Genomic DNA, 25340 nt, shown 5'->3' on the forward strand with positions numbered 1-25340 from the left:
TGTACGTTTTGTATTATTTCTGTTACATAATTCTGGGGATGGCTGTAATTTTGCAACCATGCATGACAGACTCCTGGTTAAGTAATTGGTTAACAGACACTTCTGGGTTTTTGTTTTTAAACTGTAAGTAGTACTTAGATAAACAACTTGGTGACTTTTATAATGGTTTTTGTTTGTTTTGGACAGAGAGAGCATGGGGTGGGAGGGGAGGGCAGGGGGAGAAAGAGAATCTTACACCCAGCTCTACACCCACCCGTAGTCTGTTGCAGGTCTTGATTTCACAATTCTTGAGATCATGACTTGAGCCAAAATCAAGAGTCTGATGCTTAACTGACTGAGCCACCCAGGTGCCCTAGAATGGTTTTTTTTGTAATGACCCAGGTATACCTGGAGTTTTAATGGTTAATTTTATATTGTGGGCTTTAAATACAAGGTTATTGTTTGTTTTGGTGTGTTTGTCTTTGTTTCAGTGTTCTCACTGACTCACAAGTGTTTTCCTTTATTTTAGGAAGCTGAACAAGCAAGAACAGACTACTTCATTAGGACACTCTTACTTGAATTTCAAAATGTAAGTATTTTCCATTTAGAGATGGTTTCTAAGGATAGTTTTTAAAGAGAAGACACATAAATTGTATGCCATCTTATCTTGCATAGTTAAGGAAGTTTGTTAATTATTTCTCTTATGTAAGATAATGAAGAAAATCAGAGTGTAACGTTTTATTATTTTTAGCTGTAAGCTTATCCAATTAGATAAAGTAATATAAATTTTAACTTTTAAAACAATTTTCCTAAATTAAATTTACTATATTTGGAATATTTGGTTCTTTGCTGCAAATATTTTTCCTCTATTACAGTTAGCAGATTATAGCATTGTTTGCAAAATTATTACCCACTTTTGCTAGTTTACAACTTTTTTAGAAACAAACCACCATCAAAGCTAAGTTTTCATTTAGATATATATTGTTCTTACTTGAGGCCTTTGACTTTAGTGTGTCAGATCAATATAAAAATGTCAATTTTCTAGGAAGAAATCAAAGAAAATCTGATGGACATTAGTGAATGCTATTGGCTTCTCCCTCGATCTCTGTATTTTTATTTTAATTTTTGAAAGCATTATGAAAAATTAAACATAGCGATCAAGTGCATCAGTCTTCTTCAACTATTAAATTTGTAAACAAACTTATATCTCCTACCTTCTGGTTTACAAGTAGACATGGTTCCAGCACTCCATACTTTGAGACATACGTTGATCTAAAATAAAGAAATGGATTGGGGTTAGACAAGTTAGTTTCTAACTTTCTTTTTCAGTTTAAACATTCTATTAGTCCTCTAATTACAATAGATTTAAATACAAGTCTATATTGCTCAAACATTTACTGTGGATTACGTAAAAAATATGCATAGTGTAAGGGTTAAGGTGCATACTCTGGAGATGCCTGGGTTCAGATCCCGCATTTGTCACTTGATGTGAAACATTAGACAAGTTATTTAATCTTTCTGTCTTGATTTCCTTACCTATAAAATGTGGATAGTATTAACAGTGCCTTCCTCATACCATCATGTGGAGAATAAATAATTTTTACATGTGAAGCCCTTATATCAATACTTGATATATGAGAGCCAATAAATGTAGTTATCATTTCTTTTTTTAAAGCATTGTTAAATACCACATAAATATCTTATAAATGACAGTCAAGTGAGATGTGTGGCTTTTCTGTGTGCTTTAAAATGTGTAATATCTTTTTATAACTGCTGAATTTCTGTTATTCTTAAAGGAATCGCGTAGGCTATATCAGTTTCATTATGTGAACTGGCCAGACCATGATGTTCCCACATCATTTGATTCTATTCTGGACATGATAAGTTTAATGAGGAAATACCAAGAACATGAAGATGTGCCTATTTGTATTCATTGCAGGTACAAAAGAATTTTCCAAATATTTAAATACTTTGAAATATAAGTGGCATTATAACATGGGTCGTGTTTGATATTTTAAAACCTAATTTTTAGGATTGCCAAGTGAGATAGGTCATTATATTGGTTTCCAAATAGTAAAACCTATCTGAATCCTGAGGCAGTTTTTCTTCTCTTAATTTTTAATTTACGTTATATTTCTTCTAAAAGACTTAGAAATATAGTACATATTTCATAAAACTGCTATCAGTTTCTTTAAGTGACTTGTGTCTGCATTCACATTTGCTATAAAGAGTGAATGAAATTTCTGAGAGTCAGAAATTAACTGGTTAAAGAGTTCAGAGATTTTTTAAATGGAGACAGAATACCAAAGATAGTTTTTCTTATCCAGTAGGTCGGATTGTAATGCTTATTAGTGAGTTGGAAAGGCTGCTTTTTATTTATGGGCCAAAAAGGTGACATGCTGATGGACAGGTGGGAATCAGTTGACAACTTGGTTAATTAAAAAACACTTTTCTATTCTATAGTTAATTCAGTGGTTAGTTGACGATTTAATTAAGTAGTTGACTGTTTTAAGAAGAGAAAAATCTAATTATAGAAATTGCTTTGACTTGACTTCTTCACAGATTTATCACAATCATTTTTTGTTCTGTGTTGCCCAGTGTACATAGTTCATAAATCCAATTTGATAGGAAGGTTTTCATTTAAAAAATGAAGTAGACCATTTAATATTTTTAAATAGCCCAAAATAGTATTTTAACTGTAGTGACTTAGAAAACACACATATAAAAGGAAGAAGTCACTCACAATTCCAGAAGAGGTGCTCATTGTTAAAATTTCAGTATATGTCCTTCAGTTTGTGTCCACACAGTGTATGTGTGCTTAGTATTTAAAGAATGTTTCCCCATGTAATATAATTGTGTACATTTTTTTCTAAATCATGTAACTGTTCTTTCTGCAATGAATTTTGACTACCCTATATTTTATATTTAACTTTCATTCCTTGGCATTTACTACCCCTCCCCATCCTTTTTCATCTATTTTATTTTAACTTTTTAAAACATTTATTTATTTTAAAAGATTTTATTTCTTTATTTGTCAGAGAGAGAGAGAGTGCACAAGCAGGTGGGGAGCAATAGGCAGAGGGAGAAGCAGACTCCCCACTGAGCAGGGAGCCTGATGTGGGGCTTGATTCCAGGACCCTGGGATCATGACCTGAGCCAAAGGCAGATGCTTAACAGACTGAGCCACACGGGCATCCCCTTTTTCATCTATTTTAAACAATAGTTTAAATGTCCAAGTGGCTGTTTTCATGGTACAATCTTTGAGCACATCTGTAATTACTTCATTGGGATAGGTATAAGCAAATGTAATTTCTAAGTAAAAGAACATAGGGCACCTGGGTGGCTCAGTGGGTTAAGCCGCTGCCTTCAGCTCAGGTCATGATCCCAGGTCCTGGGTTCAAGCCCCACATCGGGCTTTCTGCTCGGTGGGGAGCCTGCTTCCTCCTCTCTCTCTGCCTGCCTCTCTGCCTACTTGTGATTTCTCTCTGTCAAATAAATAAATAAAATATTTAAAAAAAAAAAAAAAGAACATAAACTTTTTCATGCTTTTAATACATATTTTAAATTTTGTTACCCATAAAGCTAATGTTAATTATAATTAGTTTGTGGGGTGGCTGTGTTCCCGTACTCTCCCTAATACTGTTATCTTGTTTTGATTTAATGCCGGCATGACAGGCTACCCCCTTTTTCTTTTTTTTTTAAAGATTTGGTTTGTTTATTTGAGGGAGAGTAAGAGAGAGCATGAAGGCGGGGAGGGTCAGAGGGAGAAGCAGACTCCCTGCCAAGCAGGGAGCCCAATGACAGACTCGATCCCGGACTCCAGGATCATGACCTGAGCTGAAGGCAGTTGCTTAACCAACTGCTTTTTTTTTTTTTCTTGGTTGTTTATATTCTTTTGTCAATTGCTTGTTTGTATACTTTGCCAGTTATTTCATAGCAGGCATTTATCTCTTAACAATTATGTTACAAATTCTTTATTTATCTTTATATATTGAGGTTGTTAACTTTTAGTCATGTTGTAAGTAGCATGGTTTTTTTTTTGTTTGTTTGTTTGTTTTTTTTAAGATTTTATTTATTTTTGGGTGCCTGGGTGGCTCGGTGGGTTAAGCCTCTGCCTTCCGCTCAGGTCATGATCTCAGGGTCCTGGGATCAAGTCCCGCATCGGGCTCTCTGCTTGGCAGGGAGCCTGCTTCTTCCTCTCTCTCTGCCTGCCTCTCTGCCTACTTGTGATCTCTCTCTGTCAAATAAATAAATAAAATCTTAAAAAAAAAAAGATTTTATTCATTTTTATTTGTCAGAGAGAGAGGAGCGAGAGCGAGCACAGGCAGACAGAGTGGCAGGCAGAGGCAGAGGGAGAAGCAGGCTCCCCGCCAAGGAAGGAGCCTGATGCAAGACTCGATCCCAGGACGCTGGGATCACGACCCGAGCTGAAGGCAGCTGCTTAACCAACTGAGCCACCCAGGCGTCCCAGTTGCATGGTTTTTAAGTGGTTTTTATTCTAACAATCTTTTGCCACACATAAATTTTAAGTTGTTATGTAGTCAGAGTTGTGAATCTTCATTTATGAGTTCCGTCCATTGAGATGCTTAGAGAGTCCTTCTGTAATAGTAATACATAAACTATCTTTTTAGCACTTCTATAGGTTTTTTTGTAAACGTATTTCTAATCCATCTGGAATTTTTTTATGATTAAGGTATGAGGTACGAATCCAGGTTTTGCTCTTATTAGGCTTACATTCCCTGTATCATTTATTGAATGGTCTAATCTTTACCCTTTCATGGGAGACTCCACCATTATGTAATACATACATATACTCAGATCTGTTTTTCAATTTTGGCAGTGTGTTTCATCAGTCTGGTTGTGTATATCTTTGTGTGACCTTAGTCACACTTTTAACCAACAGATTTTAAATATATGTCATTTAACCCCTAGTAACTCAATGCAGTATTCTAGAAATGTTTTGATATGAAGAATTGATAAATGTATCAACAGTTAAAAATTAATATTATGGATTATTAAGAGCTTTTTAAAAATTATACTAAGTTGCTTATAGATTTATTTTATCAGGAAATCTTAGATGACATGTTTGACAAACTACTGATGTTTCTAAAGGTTCCAAAATATGCATTAAAATGCTACCCAACTTTTTTTCTATCTAAAAACTATTCTGGTGATGTCAGTAATGTCTTCAATTACTCAGAGTGATTCCCAATCCTGAAATGCACATCTCCTATCTCCCTCTAGTTGAGAGCAGTTGCTCTAATGTACCTTTGTCATGTTTTTAAAAAAAAAAAAAAAAAACCCTGCAGAATTTCACTTTACATTCTCTGGGTTCTATGAGTTCTTTAGGAGATGAGTGTGTCACTCATCTTTGTTCTTCTGCTGAAATCACTGCTAGTGTTCAAACCAATTTCTAGGGCTTGGGTATTCCTCATCTTTTCTGTACCTTTTGCAGATTGAAACGGTGTATTGTTTCCTCCTCTAAGGCACCAGAGCCATATTGGATGTAAAATAAATTTCTCTCTTCAAGTTATTATGTTGGCTAGACAGGATTTTCTGAGATAGAATTAGATTTCCAAATTAAAAGCTGCTAGATATTCTGTGAATCACTTAGGTATTCTCCGAATGTTAGAAGTTCCCTAAATTAAATAAAAACAAGATGTAAATACTAATGTTTAAGATGTTTGCCATGCATATACTTTAAGTTATGATTTGTGTACTAAAATAGTAGAATATTGTCAGGTTTCTTAAATGATTTTTTTTGCCACTAAAAATTAACATGTTCATCCATATTTATTTCATAGTTATTTTATGACAAAAATCAAATTGTTCTTTCAAACTTTATATTTATAGTGCAGGCTGTGGAAGAACAGGTGCCATTTGTGCCATAGATTATACGTGGAATTTACTAAAAGCTGGGGTAAGAATAATTTTTATATAGCATTATATTCAATTGATCTGTTATTATTTTCCAACTTAAGGGTAAATTGTAGTAAATTATAGCATGTGTTTCATTATGTTACTTCTTTAGAAATAGCTTTACTATGTAAGAAAAAAGGTAATGGAACTGGAAAAGGTATAAATGATGTATATTACATTGAGATAATTTGTGAGGCAGAAAAGTAAACATGTTACCACCCCTTGTTCTATGTGAATTGATACCTACATTTAGAATGGAAACTCCGGGTTGACTTTTCCAAATACAGAATCCTCATTGTCTTTTATATTTATTCTAGGTGTAAGTATAATCAGTTCAATAAATATTTATGCCTAAATGGAAATATTATTTTATAGTGGTTATAAGGATATTGAGTCTGGACCAAACTGCCCAGATTAAAATTCAGTCATTTATTGTCTGTGGGATTTGGGTTCAGTTACTTAATTTCATTGTGCCTCAGTTTTTTCAACTGAAAAATATTAATAACTTGTAAAAAATAAATTAACCTTTGTAAAGTTCCTAGAACTATGTGTGTCCTACAAATAGCAAGTGCTCAGTTCAATGTTAGTTTTCATTAAAACTGGTGTTAATTGTTGTTACTACCACTACTATTTCAAAGATGTTGTGTTCAATACTATGGAGGATATAGAGGTAAATGAAACATAGCCCTTATTACAGATTTGAAAAACATTAGGTTGTCTCATTGTATATAGATTTGCTTCTCTTGCTCGTTCTGTAGTATTCATTTTCAATGCACTATTTCTTACAGCTTTTTAAAAAATTATTTTTTTAAACAGTATGTCCAACATAGGCTTGAAGTCACAACCCCAAGATCAAGAGTCACATACTCTACTCACTGAGCCAGCCAGGCTTTGCCCCCTTTGTAGCTTTAAGGTGTGTTTCTGTGAATATGTCAATTTTTATTTTATATCAAATAGAATTAATAAAATATTTAGGGTTTTTTCTTTTTAACTTCTTTCCTCCCTCTATTCCTTCTTTTTTCCCCTGCCTTAACATTTTTCAGTGTTGCTAGAGAGTATTTATTTGACAGAGAGAGATCACAAGTAGGCAGAGAGGCAGGCAGAGAGAGAGGAAGAAGCAGGCTCCCCACTGAGCAGAGAGCCCGATGCGGGGCTCGATCCCAGGACCCTGGGATCATGACCCAAGCCGAATGCAGAGGCTTTAACCCACTGAGTCACCCAGGCGCCCCTCAAATGAAAATCTTTAATTGAACAAAATTTAGGATTCTAACCTATTTTTAACATGAAAGTCAAAGATTAAAAATGGGATGGAAAGAGGCATTTAAATAAATGCCAGTAAGCAGAATAAACATCTGGTCATTCCAGGGACACCTGGGTGGCTTAGTGGGTTAAGCCTCTGCCTTCAGCTCTGGTCATGATCTCAAGGTCCTGGGATCGAGCCCCACATCCGGCTCTCTGTCTGCAGGGAGCCTGCTTCCCCCTCTGTCTCTGCCTGCCTCTCTGCCTACTTGTGATCTCTCTATCAAATAAATAAATAAAATCTTTAAAAAAAAATCTGGTCATTCCAGAAGTTATGTATTTTGAACATAGTCCTCATTTGATTGTGTTTGGCTTAAATATATATAATCTTATGTTTTAGGTTAAGACTTGATGTCAAAAAAAATTTTTTTTTAGGATTTTATTTATTCATAAGAGAGAGAGTGCATGCAGAAGCAGGAGGAAGGGGCAGAGGGAGAAGGAGAAGCAGACTCTGCTGATCAGGGAGCCTGATGACAGACTAGATCCAAGGACCCTGGATCATGACCTGAGCCGAAGGCACGACGCTTAACTGACTGAGCCACCCAGGCACCCTTTAAAAATCTTTTGAAGTATATAAAGACTCTCAAATAATAAGCCTGGGAACCTTTTTTTTTTTTTTTTTAAGATTTTATTTATTTATTTGACACAGAGAGATCATAAGTAGAGAGGCTGGCAGAGAGAGACGGGGAAGCGGGGCTTCATCCCAGGACCCTAGAATCTGACCTGAGCCAAAAGCAGAAGCTTAACTCGTTGAGCCACCCAGGCACCCAGCCTGGGAACCTTTTTAACTCTTCGTCTTTATCACTTCAAAATATTCTTGTTGATCACCAAGTTCTAATTGTTCTGCCTCAGAACAAATCTGTTTGTATCTTTCTTTTTTTAGATTCCTTCAGTAAACTTCTACCAGTTTCTCCCCTTCAGACTCTTATCTTCCCTGCTGCAAAGCAGACTGAATGTCAAATCTGCTCATGTCAGTGTTACCTACTGTAGTAGTTCTGATTCCAGATGTACCAAAGAATTGTTGGGGATGTTTCACAGTCTCCAGAGATATAGCTGAGGGATCTGTATTTTACCAACTTTCTTAGCTGGTCCTTACATAGCCAGCCCAGAAAACAGTCGCCTGTGGAATGAGTTCAAGCTCTATTATGTTTACAGTCTGATTCCAGGTAGCCTTGTCTTCTTTCCTCCTTAAATACCTCTCCTTTCAGTTTTAGGCTGTATCCACATCAAGTTTCTCAATTCCCCAAACCGATTATACATTTAATCTGCCGTGCTTAGGTGTATTTCCTTAACTTTTTACTCCACACACCAATCAGTGCTAGTCAGTGTTTTTATTCCCACTGCACTGCAGTTATACTGTGGCTGGGTACTTACTTGTTCACTACCTCACTAGCTTGACAGCTTAGGGTCCAGATTCACTTTCTGTCTATAATGCCAACAACAGTGTCTGATGGATGGTAGGTCGTGCTCAGTAAATGTTTTCAGTCATCCAGCATGTATAGAAGGTCTGTTTGAAACGTTAAAGGTCTATATGAAAGAGTTGATGTATTAAATTCTTTGTTTTAGAAAATACCAGAGGAATTTAATGTATTTAACTTAATACAAGAAATGAGAACACAAAGGCATTCTGCAGTGCAAACTAAGGTACCGTTTTTTGTTTCACTTTATAGACTGTATTTTTTTTTTATGCCTTCTTGGTTTATTTTTTGTTTTTTTTTTTTTTTTCCAAATGTCTTTCCCTTGTTTATTTTCCCCTGTTTATCATGTCATCTCCCTAATAGGAGCAGTATGAGCTTGTTCATAGAGCTATCGCCCAACTGTTTGAAAAACAGCTACAACTATATGAAATTCATGGAGCGCAGAAACTTGCTGAAGGAGTGGTAGGTGTTCTTGGCCTATTAATTTTAGAAAACTTCTTTCTTTCTTTGTTTTCTTACTTTCTTTCTTTCCTTCTAGAAAACCAACCTTTCTTTCTTTTCCTTCCTTCCTTCCTTCCTTTTTTCTTTTAATTTTTTTAGGTAATCTCTACACCCAGTGTGGGGCTCAAACTTGACTCCAGGATCAAGAGTCCTATGCTCTATGACTGAGCCAGCCAGGCACCCTGAAAACTTTTTTTTACCAAGATGTAATATTTAGCTTTTTAATAGTCATCTATGTTTTACCTGACATGAGTATATCTGTGACAGTTATTTTTATTTGACCTTGATTTTATTAACTCCTTTCCTTCTTTCTGTTTGCATCTCTCAATTGTCATGAATATTTAAAGACTCCAGTACAAGTTAAATAATATTCAAAATAGAATATAGTTAGGAAGATAGGTCTTATGTCAAAAATCTTTACTGTTTCACATATAAATTGCTTTTAACAAAATTAACTGCATTGTTCTCTCTTTTCTTCTACCCCTACTTAAAATTAAAAAGTAATTTTAAGTTGATTCTACATGAATTGAATTGTATTCTTGGTCATGGTGATAAAAAGTGTTGTAGTTAATTTTGTACAGACTTTTTAATTAAGCAGAATTACAGCCTGCAGCGAAGTCCCTTTTGGGCATGTGTTTAGTTCAGTGTCATTTTAGCCTTAAAAGATCTTATTGGACTTTCAGACATTTTGACCTGACAAAAATAGTTTGTTCTCATAGTGTTCTCATGTGTGCCTCTTTTTTCTAACTAGTTCTTTTATTTGCTGTCTTTCTGTAATCATCTTGTCCTTGAAAGTATTGAGTTATTTTTTTTGATAAAATTTCTTTATGTTTTTATCCCTGAACCTGATAGCCATCAAATGATAAATCAACTTAGTCTCAATAACTGAAGTAAAATGAGGAAATAAGTTGCAAAATTTATAACCTTTGTTTCCTTTTTCTTCTTCACATTGTTTTTGGCATTTTCCCAGACTATTTGTTTGAAATTTCTTGGTTTTATAAATGAGAGACTTGTTACCAAATGCTGATCTCAGTGTCTTAATCTAATATTGATCCATGAGTTTTAGAGACTGTGTATTTCCTTTATTAGCCAAGTGATAATTATAGATTATTTTATAACTGGAAGTTTGTGTCCTTTGACCTCCTATACCCATTTCACCCACCTCCCCCCTCTGGCAAGCGCCAATCTGTTCTTTATATCTCTGAGTTCAGTTTTTTGTTTGTTTGTTCTTAGATTCTACAGATAGGTGAGATCATATGGTATTTGTCTTTCTCTGTTTGACTTCTTTCACTTAGTATAATGCTCTCAAGGTCCATCCATCCGTGTTGCTGGAAATGCCAAGAATTCTTTCTTTTTTATGACTGAATGATATTCCATTGTGTGTATATGTCACATTTTCTTTATCCATTCTTTGATAAATGGACATTTGGGTTGCTTTCATGTCTTGGCTCTTGTAACTAAGGCTACAGTGAACATGGTGGTACATGTGTCTTTTTGTTTTCACTTCCTTCGGATAAATACCCAGAAATGGGATTATTGGATCATATGATAGTTCTTTTTTTTTTTTTTTTAATTTTTTTGAGGAACCTCCACATTGTTTCCATATAGCTGCACCAGTTTACATCCCCACCAACAGTGCATGAGGTTTTCCTTATCTCCACATCCTCTCCAACACTTGTTATTTCTTGTCTTTTTGATGCTAGCCATTCTAACAGGTATCAGGTCTCATCGTGGTTCTGATTTGTATTTCCCTAATGATTAGTGATGTTGAACATATTTTCATATATTCCCGTTGACCATCTGTATGTCCTCTTTGAAGAAATGTCTATCCAAGTCTTCTGCCCATTTTTAATCAATTTGTTTGTTGGGTTTTTTTTGCTATTCAGTTCTCTTATTTCATAGGTTGCCTTTTCATTTTGTTGATAGTTTCCTTTGCTGTGTAGAAGCTTTTTAGTTTGATGTAGTCCCACTTGTTTATTTTTGCTTTTGTTGTCTTTACTTGAAAATAATTTTAATGCAGTATTTAGTACCTTCAAAGCTTTTAAGTGTATTTAAGTAATCTCCAAAAAATGATATGTGATAAATATTGCATTGCTCTTTCATCTTTGTTTTCTCATTATCTGATTGTTTTTAGGTTTTATTCCATAAATTAAACTTCCATTAGTCTGAATTTCACACTAGGATTATAATTTTGTTATAGAATGTTTCTGTTTGATACGTCAGAGGTTTACAGATAAGGAATAGAAGAAAGATGGTACACATGTTACGGGATGAGATGAAATACCACCTAATGGCAGATTAATGGTTATTTCAAGCCTACTTTCTTATCTCTGCCTGGTACATAGGAGACACCCACTAAATGTTTGCTAACTGAATTTAAAATGTTAGATTATGTCTTTGCATTTTAAAGCTGAAATGGTGACTGCTGGATTACCTCTGGGTGAGATGGGTATTTCTGTTTTGTAAAAAGGAAAAACAGTTTTCCAAGGAATCCATTCTGAGAAAACTGTATTTGGTAAGAATAAATATATTGCCATATTGCCAAAGGTTGTATACTGTAGTGTCTGACACTATGTAACTATATAACTCAGTAGATGAATGGATTTGAAAAGGGGAAGGACAACAGAATAGAAGAAAAGATAGCTTTATCGTTCTAGGTAATTTTTTGATAGTGTCCTCTTAAGAAATCTTGCTTTCTAGGTATTTCTGAATCTAGTTGACTGTTTTTATAGCAGGTTTATATGTGGCTGGAGACCATAAATCCCAGTCAGAAAAAAATTGGAATCTAAAATTTGGAGAAAATCATCTTAGAACTATGTGGTTGAGTAAAATGATTAGAAATATATTACTTAACGTTTCTGAACCTATGCTGTGAGAAACAGTTATAAATATATTTATTATTTCTCTGATTTAAAGGTAAAGTTTTAAAAAAAACAGACAAACAAAAACCTCTTAAAATGTATGTTCCAGAATTATTTTCATAGAAATTTTGGTTGGAATGCTGGTCAACAATATAAGACTCTATAATAGATGATATTTGTTAGAGGTATTTACAACCAAGATGACTTTCCAGAGTAGGAGATCTAAAAAAGTTTATTCTGGAATTGAGTAGCCTATTGATCTGGGATTTAGAAACACTTCAGTAAGCAAATATCTGTAAGATGTACATGCATGCCTTTTTATCTCTTATATAAAAAACCAGTTATCAATACCAGGATTTTCAATTCTAGAATGATGGAGTAATAGCAACAATAGTTTGTGTTATCATCCTTCTGTTGTTATTGAATATTTTATTTATTTTTTTTAAGATTATTTATTTATTTATTTGACAGAGATCTCAAGTAGACAGAGAGGCAGGCAGAGAGAGAGAGGGGGAAGCAGGCTCCCCGCTGAGTAGGGAGCCCAATGCAGTGCTCGATTTGAGGACCCCGGGATCATGATCTGAGCCGAAGGCAGAGGCTTTAACCCACTGAGCCACCCAGGCGCCCCTGTACATTTTAGATGTGATACTGAATTCTGAGTATTTTTTCCTCAAATATAATGTCCTTTGTTTTTAAAGCACTTTGGTTTAATTTTTTTTTAATATTTTATTTTTTTTATTTGACAGAGAGAGCACAAGTAGGCAGAGAGGCAGGCAGAGAGAGAGGGGTGGGGAAGCAGGTTCCCTGCTGAGCAGAGAGCCCGATGCAGGGTTCGATCCCAGGACCCTGAGATCATGACCTGAGCTGAAAGCAGAGGCTTAACCCACTGAGCCACACAGGCGCCCCACTTTGGTTTAATATTTATTTTGTTTTGCAGTTGATAATATATCTTTAAGTACTTGATAATTAGGTTCTGATCTTTTTTTGTAGCCTCTGATATGGCTGTTATGTAGTAAATATTAAGACACAAAATTAGTGAAATGAGTGAAGGTGGTCAAAGGTAAAAAAAATAACTTTAGTAAGCTCTTCTTGAAACAAAAGAATATACTAGAACCTAATTTCAGTAGATTATTTAACTGCTAAAATTCCTTTCACCTTCAAAAGTTGGTGATTGTTTCAATTGGTAATAAAAGCCCCTTAAGAGAGCTATATACATTAGGACAAATGAGAGGACAAAAGCTATAGTTAATAGTGTCAGGAGATATGAATAGAGCAAACATTACTATAGGAAAAATAAGGAATCTAAGAAGAACATTGTCCTTTTTTGAAGTCCAATAGCCAGGAGGATTTGTTCATGCTGTGCAGGCAATGGTTCTCTGAGCTGCATTTCTATTCTACCACATTGATTTCTTTCATCAGATGAAATTCAACATGTTCAAAAGTCTTACCTCCCCCCAGAGTTTGTTTTCCTCTTTTGGCCCTTTCTGTTAATGGTTCCACCGTTCTCTCATTTATCCAAAATGAGGAATCCTTCATGACGCCTTCTTTCCTTTGTCATATTTGTTTGAAAATGCCCTTAATTTATCTTCTTACTCCCTTCCCACCTGTTCCCTTCCACATTCTGTTCTTTTCTTTTTTCTTCTCAATATCTTACTATCTCTCTCTTGTTTATTTTTAATATATTATTTAGTTATTTGAGAGAGAGTGAGCAGGAGCAGCAGGGGGGTCAGAGGGAGAAGCAGATTCCCCACTGCGCAGGAAGCCCAATTTGGGGCTTGATCCCAAGACCCTGGGATCATGACCTGAGCCGAAGGCGGATGGCCAACCCACTGAACCACCCAGGTGCCCCTCTTACCTGTCTCTTAATGTCATTCTACATGCTGCCTTAATACTCCCAACTTCTTAATATTTTTCAGCTATATCCTTTTTTTTTTTAGCTATATTCTTAATATTCTCACCTTTAAACAACATCTCCACTTTCACTACTTTATGATTTTATGATTACCCCTTTACTTCCTAATTTGGTAATATTACTAGACTATACCTCTTGGAGTTAAGTACTAGGTACTTTACATTTTTGTATCCTCTCTAGTGATTACTGTTTAGTGCATGTCTCATATTGATCCACATTGCCTTACCTACTATTCCAGAATCCAAAATGCTCTGAAAACCTAAAGTTGTAGGGAGGAGGGGTGAGAGAAGAGAAGGGGGAAAAGAGAGGTGAGAATGTTGGTTTGGTACTATACTCATTTGACAGGAAAACCTGACTTGACTTGAGGCTGTTCATATTATACTATAAAAAATCGGTGTGTTTTACAGATTAGAAGCAGTTTCATATGGTTAACTTTTATTTAACCTACTTAATGTGAATGTGTACAGATTTTGATACAAAAATATTAACTGTTTTGGGACTGTGTAAGCAAATGAATTATCTTTATGATGCAAAGAATGTCTAAATTCTGGTGATGTTTGAGGATCCAAGTTTGGCATCCAAAAGACCTGATTTACCTGAGGCAATACCAATTTATATTTGTCTAGGTGTAATAATAATTAGTGCTCCCATTTCCGTTCTCAAAGAGCCCTGATTCGGACAATAGATTACCTGGTACCCTACCTTAGCAGATATCCCTACAACAGATGCCTTTGTTATGGCTAGGTGGCTTTAATTAAGAGTGAAAATATCCATTCCATGTTACTGTTTTCGTCAGAGTGAGATACATATTAAGATGCATAAAACTCTTCTAATACATCTGATTATGTATCAGGAGATGGAGTGCACTGAAAATTGTGGAAAAGCTGAGATCTCTGTTTTCCTTAGTTGGGCATACTTAGTTAAAAAAAAAGTCACTGGCAAGAAATAGTTACAAAGGCAGAGAAAGTGCTACGATGGACACAGTAAGAGTGTCTTTTGATGTAAAAAAAAAAAAAAAAGCAACTACAGTTTGAGAGTTCTTTAATCATAATGTGTGTGTAAAGATAGCTTTTTTTCTTTAAAATTAATCTGAGATGTTGGCAAGGGTAAAAATCGTTGTCTTCTGGCCTGTTAACATATCCTAGCCAGATAAAACTGAGTTACTTCCTTGAGGGTGAAACTAATTCAAGGCAGTGTTTTATGTATTAATTTCACAACTCTTCTATTCACAGTCCTAAACACAACCTAAGATTCTTTAAACTGTATTGACTCTGGAACATCCATGTTAAGGAATATTACTGGTCCTCAAGACCAGCAAGAACAAGGAAATCCCTGAATTGGGCTCTCGCTGCCTTTTTGGGGTTTATTTGGTTAGGGAGTGATACAAGGGCTATATATGCTAATGGAGCAGGGCACTCTGTGGTGATAAAGGGTAGGGCAAAGAGTGATTGAAATGCGATCTGAGCCTGCTTAAAAGTACTAGATAGCAAGAGGAATCCCCAAAAATTAGGAAAAGTAAAAGATAGAAGCCTTATTTTGTTGGCTTTGTCCCCCCCCCCCCCCGCCTCTGTACATGTTAAGATTATACTGGTAGTGATGCCTGAAAAAGGTGGTATCTTTTTTTATCTTTATATTCTTGGAAATCTGTTCCTTTATAGTAGCATTTGAAATGTGTTGAAAAGCCATGGTACACAATTAAGTTTTCGGTAACTGGAGATAGACTAGGTTTGTTTTAAGTTTATTTATTTATTTTTTAGTAATCTCTATCTAGTGTGGGGCTCAAACTCATGACCCCAAGATCAGGAGTCACATGCTCTTTTGATTGAGCCAGCCAGGAGTCACAGACTGGTTTTTGTTTTGTTTTGTTTTTAATCATTTAATTTTATTTATTTATATATTTCTAAAGATACATATATTTTTTTATTAACATATAATGTATTATTTGCCCCAGGGGTACAGGTCTGTGAATCCTCAGGCTTATACACTTCACAGCACTCACCGTAGCACAGCCTCCCCAAATGTCCGTAACCCCACCACCCTCTCCATACCACACCCCTCCATACACACCCCTGCAACCCTCAGTTTGTTTTGTTGACATTAAGAGTCTCTTATGGTTTGTCTACCTCCCGATCCCATCTTGTTTCATTTTTTCCTTCCCTACCCCCAAACCCTCCACTTTGCCTTTCAAATTCCTCTATCAGGGAGATCATATGATAATTGCCAGACTGTTCTTTGATATTAATCTCTCTCATTGAAGTTTGGCCCTTATTTAATCTAAAATATAGAGAATATAAAACTCATTTTGTTGTTTGGGGAAATTGGCATTATTTTAAAAATTGAAAAGCCTAGATAGAGGCAGTTTATGTGAAACATGAGAAAGGAGAATTAATTTTCTTCTAACTTTAATGAAGCATTTTTCCTCCCCTCTCAGGAGAATGAAATTAACACTGAAAATATGGTCAGCTCCATAGATCCTGACAAACAAGATTCTCCTCCTCCAAAACCACCAAGGACCCGCAGGTATTGTACGTCACATTTTCTTTGAAAGGATATTTTTATTTTACCCACCGTTAATTAAATTCTGATTATTTCCAAGTTATTTTTATAACTTTTATCATTCTTTTGTCTTGGGTTTGGCATGTACATGGCAACTGATTTGTTACTGGTGTACTAAAAATTCTGTCGCACTTTGGGTAAAATCTCAGTAGTACCCTGTACCAGGGTAGTGAACATAACTGTGAAATTGATAGTAGCTCATATTTTGGTATGTAGTACAATTAAATTTTTAAATACTCTATAAAGATTTCTGTTTTTGCATAATGACTAAAAAAGTAATATTGTCAAAAATTGTATGTGCATTAAAGAAATTAATAATATTACTAGCAAAGATGAGTTTATTTCTCTCAGCATTTTATTACTTTCATACCAAACTCATTTGTAATAAAGTCAAGATATAGTCTTGTATTCCTTTTTATTTCTTTTTTCTTTTAGGGTAGCTGCTAAGTCAGTTACGTGGTAGTATAGAAAGAATATAGGTAAAATCAGAAAGCTTTAGTTTCAAGTCCTTTTCATCTGTTTACCACCTTTGAAGTTGTGATTAAGTTACTTAACTTACTTGATCCTGGGTTGGTTTTGGTTTTTTTTAAAGTATTGTCCTAAGGATGAAATGAGATAAACTATGTGAAAATGCTACATATGGGACTTGGCACATATTAGATTTCCATTACATATTCGTTTTCCCATGATAGTGTAGAATTAAAATGGTGTTATTGAATTACTTTTTAATTTTTTTATTAACATATAATGTATGTTGCCCCAGGGGTACAGGTCTGTGAATTGCCAGGTTTACACACTTCACAGCACTCACCATAGCACATACCCTCCCCAATGTCCATAACCCTACCACCCTCTCCCTCCCCCCCATCACCCTCTGTTTGTTTTGTGACAGTAGTCTCATAGTTTGTCTCTCTCCTGATCCCATCTTGTTTCATTTATTCCTTTCCTACCCCCCCAAACTCCCCACATTGCCTCTCAAATTCCTCATATCAGGGAGATCATATGATAATTGTCTTTCTCTGACTGACTTACTTCGCTAAGCATAATACCCGCTAGCTCCATCCACGTTGTCACAAATGGCAAGATTTCATTTCTTTTGATGGCTGCATAGTATTCCATTTTACACACACACACACACACACACACACACACCCACACCCATACCACTTCTTCTTTATCCATTCACCTGTTGATGGACATCCAGGTTCTTTCCATAGTTTGGCTATTGTAGACATTGCAGCTATAAACATTTGGGTGCACATGCCCCTTTGGATCACTACGTTTGTATCTTTAGGGTAAATATCCAGTAGTGCAATTGCTGGGTCGTAAGGTAGCTCTGTTTTCAACTTTTTGAGGAACCTCCTTGCTGTTTTCCAGAGTGGTTGCATCAGCTTGTATAATTGAATTACTTTTAAAAGGAGGCACAGTAGAAGATCTGTAATAATAAACTATTAGAATGACTTATCCAGGGTCTTGTTTTAAGCAAAGATCTGCCCAAATGGATTGGCCATCCCTCAAAGTAGGACTTCTTTTATATAGGATTCAACAATTTTTTTCCTCCTTAAAAGTTTGCTAGACATTGGGGTACCTGGTTGGCTCAGTCGGTTAAGTATGTGCCTTCGGCTCAGGTCATGATCTTGGAGTCTGAGGATCGAACCCCATGTCCCGCTCCCTGCTCAGCGGGGAGTCTCCTTCTCCCTCTGCTCCTCCCCCTGCTCCTTCTCTCTCTCTTTCTCACTCAGTCTCTCAAATAAATAAATAAAATCTTAAAAAAAAAATGTGAGTGTTGGACACTATAGTGGACAATCCATATGTTGCATATATTTTTTGTGGCTGGGCTTAGAATAAGTGCTATTTAAGTGTTTTAAGCCTTGTTGTAACCTTACATCAAGGAAGGATGAGGAAAAAAGTTTGTTAGTGTAATTACCAGTCACATTTGAGTAGCCACAAAAACCCACAAAGGGACACAAGGAAACTTGGGGGTGATGGATATATGTTTATTACCTTGATTGTGGTGATAGTATCATGGGTATATGCACATGTCCAAACTCATCAGATTTATACATAAAATGTATTGGTTTTTGTGTATCAACTGTACCTAAGTAAAGCTATTTTTTAAAATGTGAATTATCAACATATCCTACACAGACTGCTTCCAAAAAGCACTTAGAATATTCTTGGTTAAGGGGTACCTGAGTGGCTCAGTCAGTTGAACATCTGACTCTTGATTTCATCTCAGGTCATGGTCTCATGGGTTGTGGGATCAAGTCATGTGTCTGGCTGCAAACTCAGCAGGAGTCAGCATGAGATTCTCTCTCTCCCTCTGGCTCTCCTCACCCACACGCATACATGTGTGTACACACTCTCTCAAATAAATCTTAAGAAAAAGATTACTGGTTAAATAAGCCTGCTTGAACACATTTAACTCTGGTCCCTCCATGAACTTCCTAAAATTATAGTGAAGGGATATAAAAATGTATAGAGATTAAAAAACAAAATTGGAGAGGGGTGGCATCAGATACGTCAACAAAATTGTAGAAAGCACATGACCATTGAAAAGGGACTTAACAGAGAAAGCTAAAACTTGCTTTCCCGTAGGTGGGGGAAACCAGTAAGAACCAACATGATTTCCCAAAGAACCCCCAGAAACGCTCAGAAATTGGAAGGCCTCCTTAAGGCTGGTGTGTAGGATGGGACTAAAAACAAGAAGAGTATTTAAGTACTCTATAGAGTGTTTCGAGTATTAATGAGTTCATGATACTAGATTCCTTACATTAAATTGAGCAAAGGACTGCTTCTTCTTAAATCATTTGGGCACACAGGAAGGATTTACTCAGGAGCAGTTGAACCAGGGAGTCTCTGGATTCAAGGACATCAGGTCCAGGTGATGGTGGGGTTTGTAGTGCCTTACTGAAAACAGGAATATGTATGCTGAATGGTCAGATCCTCCAGCTCCCTTGCTGCCAGATTGCTGGTGGGAGAGAATCTCCCTCTGGAAGAACTAACCAACCCAAGAGATGAAATGTATACTTATTCATGGTTGTGGCCCACCAGTGATTTGCAAGGGCGGTACTCAGTTACCATGCAGTTAGATGACCACTAAGCCCCAAGCCTCAAGCCCTCCCACTTACATAATATGTAGACATCTTCCAGTCATTTTTAATACTCCATTCTTTTTTTTCCCAAAGATTTTATTTGAGAGAGAGCAAGAGAGTGAACGAGTGGAGGTGGGTTGGGGCAGAGAAGAGAGGGAGAAGCAGATTCCCTGTTGAATGGGGAGCCCGATGTGGGGCTTGATCCCAGGACCCTGAGATCATGACCTGAGCTGAAGGCAGACACTTAACTGACTGAGCCACCCAGGCAGTTCTGCCTCCTATATATAGTTTTTAAGAAGCAACTGAGGATATGGCCACCAAAACAAGGAAGTGGAACTAGAGAAACTAAGATGGGACCTGGAAAACAGAAGGGTCTGACACAGGAAAGAAATCAGCTCTGTGGTGACCTAGGTAGTCAGTGGTACACACTGGAGCACAGGGCCCAAGGATCTAAGAGGGACATCTGTGGTATTGATAGTTACCTAGTGTGCTTGATTGACCAGTTAAAAGGAGGTGTACAAATCTGTTAGAAAGTTCAAAGAAGGGCTGAATTACTGATGATACATAGAGAACTAAGCCTTCTGAAACCCAAGACAATTAAGAAAAACAGGAAGTTTTGGAAGAAAATATAGGAAATCATGGTGTAATCTGTAAGAATATCTGTAGTCATAAGATTGAATTAAATGTTACAGTAGAACAGTATTGAGAAGATGGAAAAGATACACAGTAGGAAGACAATGGAGAATGTGTGAGGGAGATCAAGAAATAGCAATTTATGCATTTTGAAATATTTTGAAATTATGGAAATGAATCTTAGAAGCAGCTATTTAAGAAAGTTGAAAGTTCATGTCTCTGGATAGCGGAAGGGCTGTGGGAGGAGACTGCTGTTTTTCATTAAAATTCTTGTATTTGTAAACAGTGTACATGTATTACCTTATTAACCATTAAGTTTTGTTTGACAGTTTATAATGTTTTATTCATAAAGGGATGAATATTCTTATTATACTCTTTTCTTACTGTTTTCCAGTTGCCTTGTAGAAGGGGATGCCAAGGAAGAAATACTTCAGCCACCAGAACCTCATCCAGTGCCACCCATCTTGACACCCTCTCCCCCTTCAGCTTTTCCAACAGTCACTACTGTGTGGCAGGACAATGATAGATACCATCCAAAGCCAGTGTTGCATATGGTTTCATCAGAACAACATTCAACAGACCTCAACAGAAACTATAACAAATCAGCAGATCTTCCAGGGAAAAATGAATCAGCTGGTGAACAGATGGATAAAAAATTGGAGCGAAATTTAAGTTTTGAGATTAAGAAGGTCCCCCTCCAAGAGGGACCAAAAAGTTTTGATGGGAACACACTTTTGAATAGGGGACATGCCATTAAAATTAAATCAACTCCACCTTGTATAGTTGATAAAATCTCTAAGTCACAGGAATTGAGTTCAGGGGATCTAAAAGTTGATGATGTTTCTCAGAATTCTTGTGTGGACTGCAGTGCAACACAGTCGAATAAAGTTCCACTTACTCCTCCAGAAGAATCACAGAAGAATTCATGCACACCTCCAAGGCCAGACCGCTTGCCTCTTGATGAGAAAGGACATGTAACATGGTCATTTCATGGACCTGAAAATACCCTACCCAGGCCTGATTCATCAGAAGGCAAATCCTCAGATATCCACTGTCAAGCAGTGAAAACTGTGAGTCTAACACCGAGCCCCTCAACACCAGCTGAGACCCAGGATCTTGCAGATCATCCCAACAGTCCGTCTCTATTCAGAGCACCCCTCAGTTTCACTAATCCTCTTCACTCTGATGATTCGGACTCAGATGAGAGAAACTCTGATGGTGCTGTGACCACGAATAAAACTAATATTTCAACAGCAAGTGCCACGGTCTCTGCTGCCACTAGTACTGAAAGCATTTCTACAAGGAAAGTATTGCCAATGTCCATTGCTAGACATGATATAGCAGGAACAATACATTCAGGTGCTGAAAAAGGTAATAATAACAGTATCTAACACTTAAATATTTTTATTCTGTGCCAGTCACTGTTCTAAGCACTTATCTATATTAATTATGTTCTATTCCACATTTCACTCTAGTACCTACAGCAGAATTTCAGTATCTTACATACTTTTTTTTAAAAGTAAGCTTTTGTATATTGTTTCCTTAATTTGGTTAATTGAATCACTAGTTTTTGTGTTTCCCAGGTATTTTAGTTGATGTAACTGAAAATTTTTGTGCTTTTTTTTTTCCTTCCTATGTTACAGTTTTTAGTATTTTCTGTGGGGTCAGAGATTTAGCTCACTGAATAATTAGAAATCCTTTGGGGAAGATAGAATGGCTTAAAGTAACAGTGACACAAATAATGTGGGATGGCTTGACTGGCCATTTAATTTCATCCACGTTTATCACAAATACTGGTTAATCATCTTTTTTTGCTTGTTTAACTACAAAACACCTTTTAAAACAATTCTCTTCACAAAATACTTGCAAATGAAGCTACTTTCAACTCTGAGATTAACCCAGAAGCAAAATTGCAACTACTTAGCAGAATACAGGAAATTTAATTCAGTCAGTAGTGAATGTGATATATCCTCCTTACCTAAGTCACTGCTACTATTATTTAATTAATGACTCTCTTTTTAAAACTGTCTTAGGTTTTCAAGGTAATACGTACATTTGGTTCCCAAGATGTATTGTTGGTTGTTGAAACTCATCCTTAATCTAAAAAAATCCTGGCTGCCTTCTTAAATAGGCCATAAAGTTGAGAGCAAATGTAATAAACACAAAAGCTATTACAGGTAGATTGATTATCAGTGGTCATTTACTTGTCAGTGAACTTTGGTCTTGACTTACATAGGTTGGTATTTACAAAGTGTGGGCAAAGTAAGTACTGTGAACTTGAAAGATAACTTCGTTTTTCTATTTCTTACCTAATAAGTACCACTCATACTATGGTGCCTTTATTTCCCCCAGCTCCCACATACTGTGTTTTTTAATCTTGAGACTATCTGGTAGAGTATGGAGAATCTAAGGTAGTTTCTTAAATTTACAGGATTCTCTGTAGTCTTGATTCTTCTCTCTGTGTGTGTGTGTGTGTGTGTGTGTGTGTGTGTGTGTGTGTGTGTTTTAAGATTTTATTTATTTATTCCAGAGAGAGAGTGGAGGTGAGGGAGAAGCAGTAGGAAAGGGACAAGCAGACTCCATGCAGAGTACAGAGCCCAGTGCAGGGCTCCATTTCAGGACCCCAAGATCACAACCCAAGCTGAGGTGAAGCGTCAGACACTTAACTGACTGAGCCACCCAGGTGCCCCTCTTCTGGATCTTCAGAAGATGATGGTTACCGCCATAAATACTACTTTACCAGTTAGCCATAATTTAAAATTGTTAATATCTTTTTCTTCCTCCACTTCGGAGTTTGAAAAATAACTGCCAAGGTACAACTATGCAAGAAAATGAGTTGAAATTTTCATCTTAGGCTTTTGTAGCATGTCAGGCATGCATCTCGTACCTAGGAAATATATTTCTTTAAACCATTCGTGGAAATAGAATTTGGTGTGAGGACAGAAAGGATATGCTCATAAAAAGTTATTACTACCTGATGAGTCTTTCTGTGATAACAGAAGGAGTTCCTTTAAAATACAAAATACTATGTAAGGAGAGTTGGAATCATCCTGCTGTATACCACCTCACTTGTATTCTCTCCATTTTATTCGTATGCCAAGGCAAAGATAGCTATAAATGTGATTTGTGGTTTCCTTTTGCCCTATTCTAACTATGCTAAATGGGTTTGGTATTAACTGAAAATTTTCCTGTGTAAGTATTCCATGCTATGACTTGACAACAAGTAGTCCTATTTTTAATGTTTAGTTATTTGCTTTATAGATGAATCACTAGCATAAGAATTAGGTTTTTGTTTGCTTGTTCTAGAACTTGTTAGGGAGTTAAACAGAATAATTCCGTTTTGATTCCTTAAACACCCTTTTGTGTAAGTTAACTGCCTGACAAAAATTCCTGGCTGTGAATTCTTATTTTAATATTGACTCAGGCCTCCTGAAAGATTTCTCCAACTTGGCTACACTAAGTCCCCATTCAGTGTATGATTTGCAAAAAGCCTGTGTAAAATATGCAGTCTCTGGTTGGATACCCTCTAAAACAGAAGTTTATAACATAGGAAAGGCGATGCCGAAATCCAAGGAAAAACATGGAGCTGAGAAGCAAGAGCCATAGTTAGAAAATAAAAGCCTTTAAGAATAAAGATTGTCATGAGAAGAAGAGATACAGAGTTTCTGGAAAGATACCTGATATTTGATGTAAACTAAGCAAGACTGCTCTTCCTGATTTGTTCACTTTATTATGAAATGGCACAATGCGAGTTTATGCATCCCTTCCTTCCAGCAGCCGTCCCTTCGGTTGTAAGCTCTTAGTAATATAAAGGCAAGGGAAGAATGGTGATGGCTCTAATTATTACCACTGGATAAGGTGGATTGTTCTATAGTGGCTTAACTTTATATGCAGGAGAGAGTTCCAGTTCCAGTGATGGACTGTATGTAAAGTAATGAGCTATAATTATTTTCTCAGCAGGATCCAGAAGCTGTATTTTCTTTGGTCTTTAGTTAAATAAATGTAGGAAGGAGAAGAGCAATCCTACCTAGCTCATGCTAGTTGAAACTTGAAAAGATTTCAAGTTCAATGAAATGAACAACCAAGATTGTTCATTTTTTAAAGAGAATAGTTGTTGGACCCAGACAAAATAATATAGGATTCTTATATTTCCCTTTCCTCATTCTATCCTTTCTAAACTGAGAATCCATACACAGAATTATATCCTCACATTTCCTTTCTCTGCCTCCAGTGAAACCTCAAAAAATCTAATACAGGGACACCTGGGTGCCTCAGCTGGTTAAGTGACTGCCTTCAGCTCAGGCCATGATCCCAGGATCCTGGGATCAAGCCTACGTCCTGCTCTCTGCTCAGCTGGAAGCCTGCTTCTCCCTCTCCCTCTGCCTGTTGCTCCCCCCGATTGTGTGCACATGTGCTCTTTCTCAAATAACTAAATAAAATCTTTTAAAAAGAAATCTAATATAGTCTATGTTATAAGTTAACTGATGAGACTCAGTGCTTTATCTTTTCCAAGAGTGATTTTGTTTTTATTGGTGAAAAGCTTTAATAAGATTTCAGTCAGTATTCTCAGAGTAGGTCATATGCCACTGTTCAGAAGATTTTAGGCATTAAATAAAAGAACATTCGAAAAAGTTTAATAGTTCTGTGTATATTAGAAAAATAACACTTCAAATTTGGTATTTGTCGTTACTGTTTAAAATATGACCCGAGGGGCACCTGGGTGGCTCAGTGGGTTAAAGCCTCTGCCTTCGGCTCGGGTCATGATCCCAGTGTCCTGGGATCGAGCCCCACATCGGGCTGTCTGCTCTGCAGGGAGCCTGCTTCCTCCTCTCTCTCTCTGCCTGCCTCTCTGCCTACTTGTGATCTCTGTCTGTCAAATAAATAAATAAATAAAATCTTTAAAAAAAAATATGACCCGAAAAATTAATACAATGTGACCAAAGGACATAGTTAAGTTAAAAATGAGTGGGACTTAAAAAGTAAATAGGACAGATGGTGGTATGTAACATGGCACAATTCGTGAAAGGAATTAAGCAGTTGATTCCAGTTTGGGAAACACTGGCTTAAGTCAAATGACCAAAGCTTTCCTTCATGGAACCAAAACATCATCTGAAAACCCTTGCTTTCTACTGAAAACTGCATTCCGACTCAGAGGGCAGAGTGAGTA

General features: G+C 36.4%; 1 protein-coding gene across 6 annotated transcripts in view; it reads left to right on the plus strand.

Annotated features, from left to right (window-relative positions):
• LOC111155257 (protein tyrosine phosphatase, non-receptor type 12) overlaps positions 1-25340 on the plus strand; it is an 88888-nt gene that overhangs the window by 57497 nt on the left and 6051 nt on the right. For 3 of the 6 annotated variants that reach the window (XM_022515366.1, XM_022515364.1, XM_022515361.1), the window contains 7 exons: positions 509-568; positions 1776-1918; positions 5833-5899; positions 8764-8841; positions 8979-9077; positions 16321-16409; positions 20568-21544. In XM_022515366.1, coding sequence (XP_022371074.1) covers positions 509-568; positions 1776-1918; positions 5833-5899; positions 8764-8841; positions 8979-9077; positions 16321-16409; positions 20568-21544 — 1513 coding nt within the window. The remainder of the gene's footprint in view (positions 1-508; positions 569-1775; positions 1919-5832; positions 5900-8763; positions 8842-8978; positions 9078-16320; positions 16410-20567; positions 21545-25340) is intronic. The other 3 variants (XM_022515367.1, XM_022515363.1, XM_022515365.1) reach the window with 2 other exon arrangements.

Source organism: Enhydra lutris, unplaced genomic scaffold (assembly GCF_002288905.1).
Source record: "Enhydra lutris kenyoni isolate GAN:26980312 unplaced genomic scaffold, ASM228890v2 scaffoldscaffold40, whole genome shotgun sequence".
Lineage (NCBI taxonomy): Eukaryota > Metazoa > Chordata > Mammalia > Carnivora > Mustelidae > Enhydra > Enhydra lutris.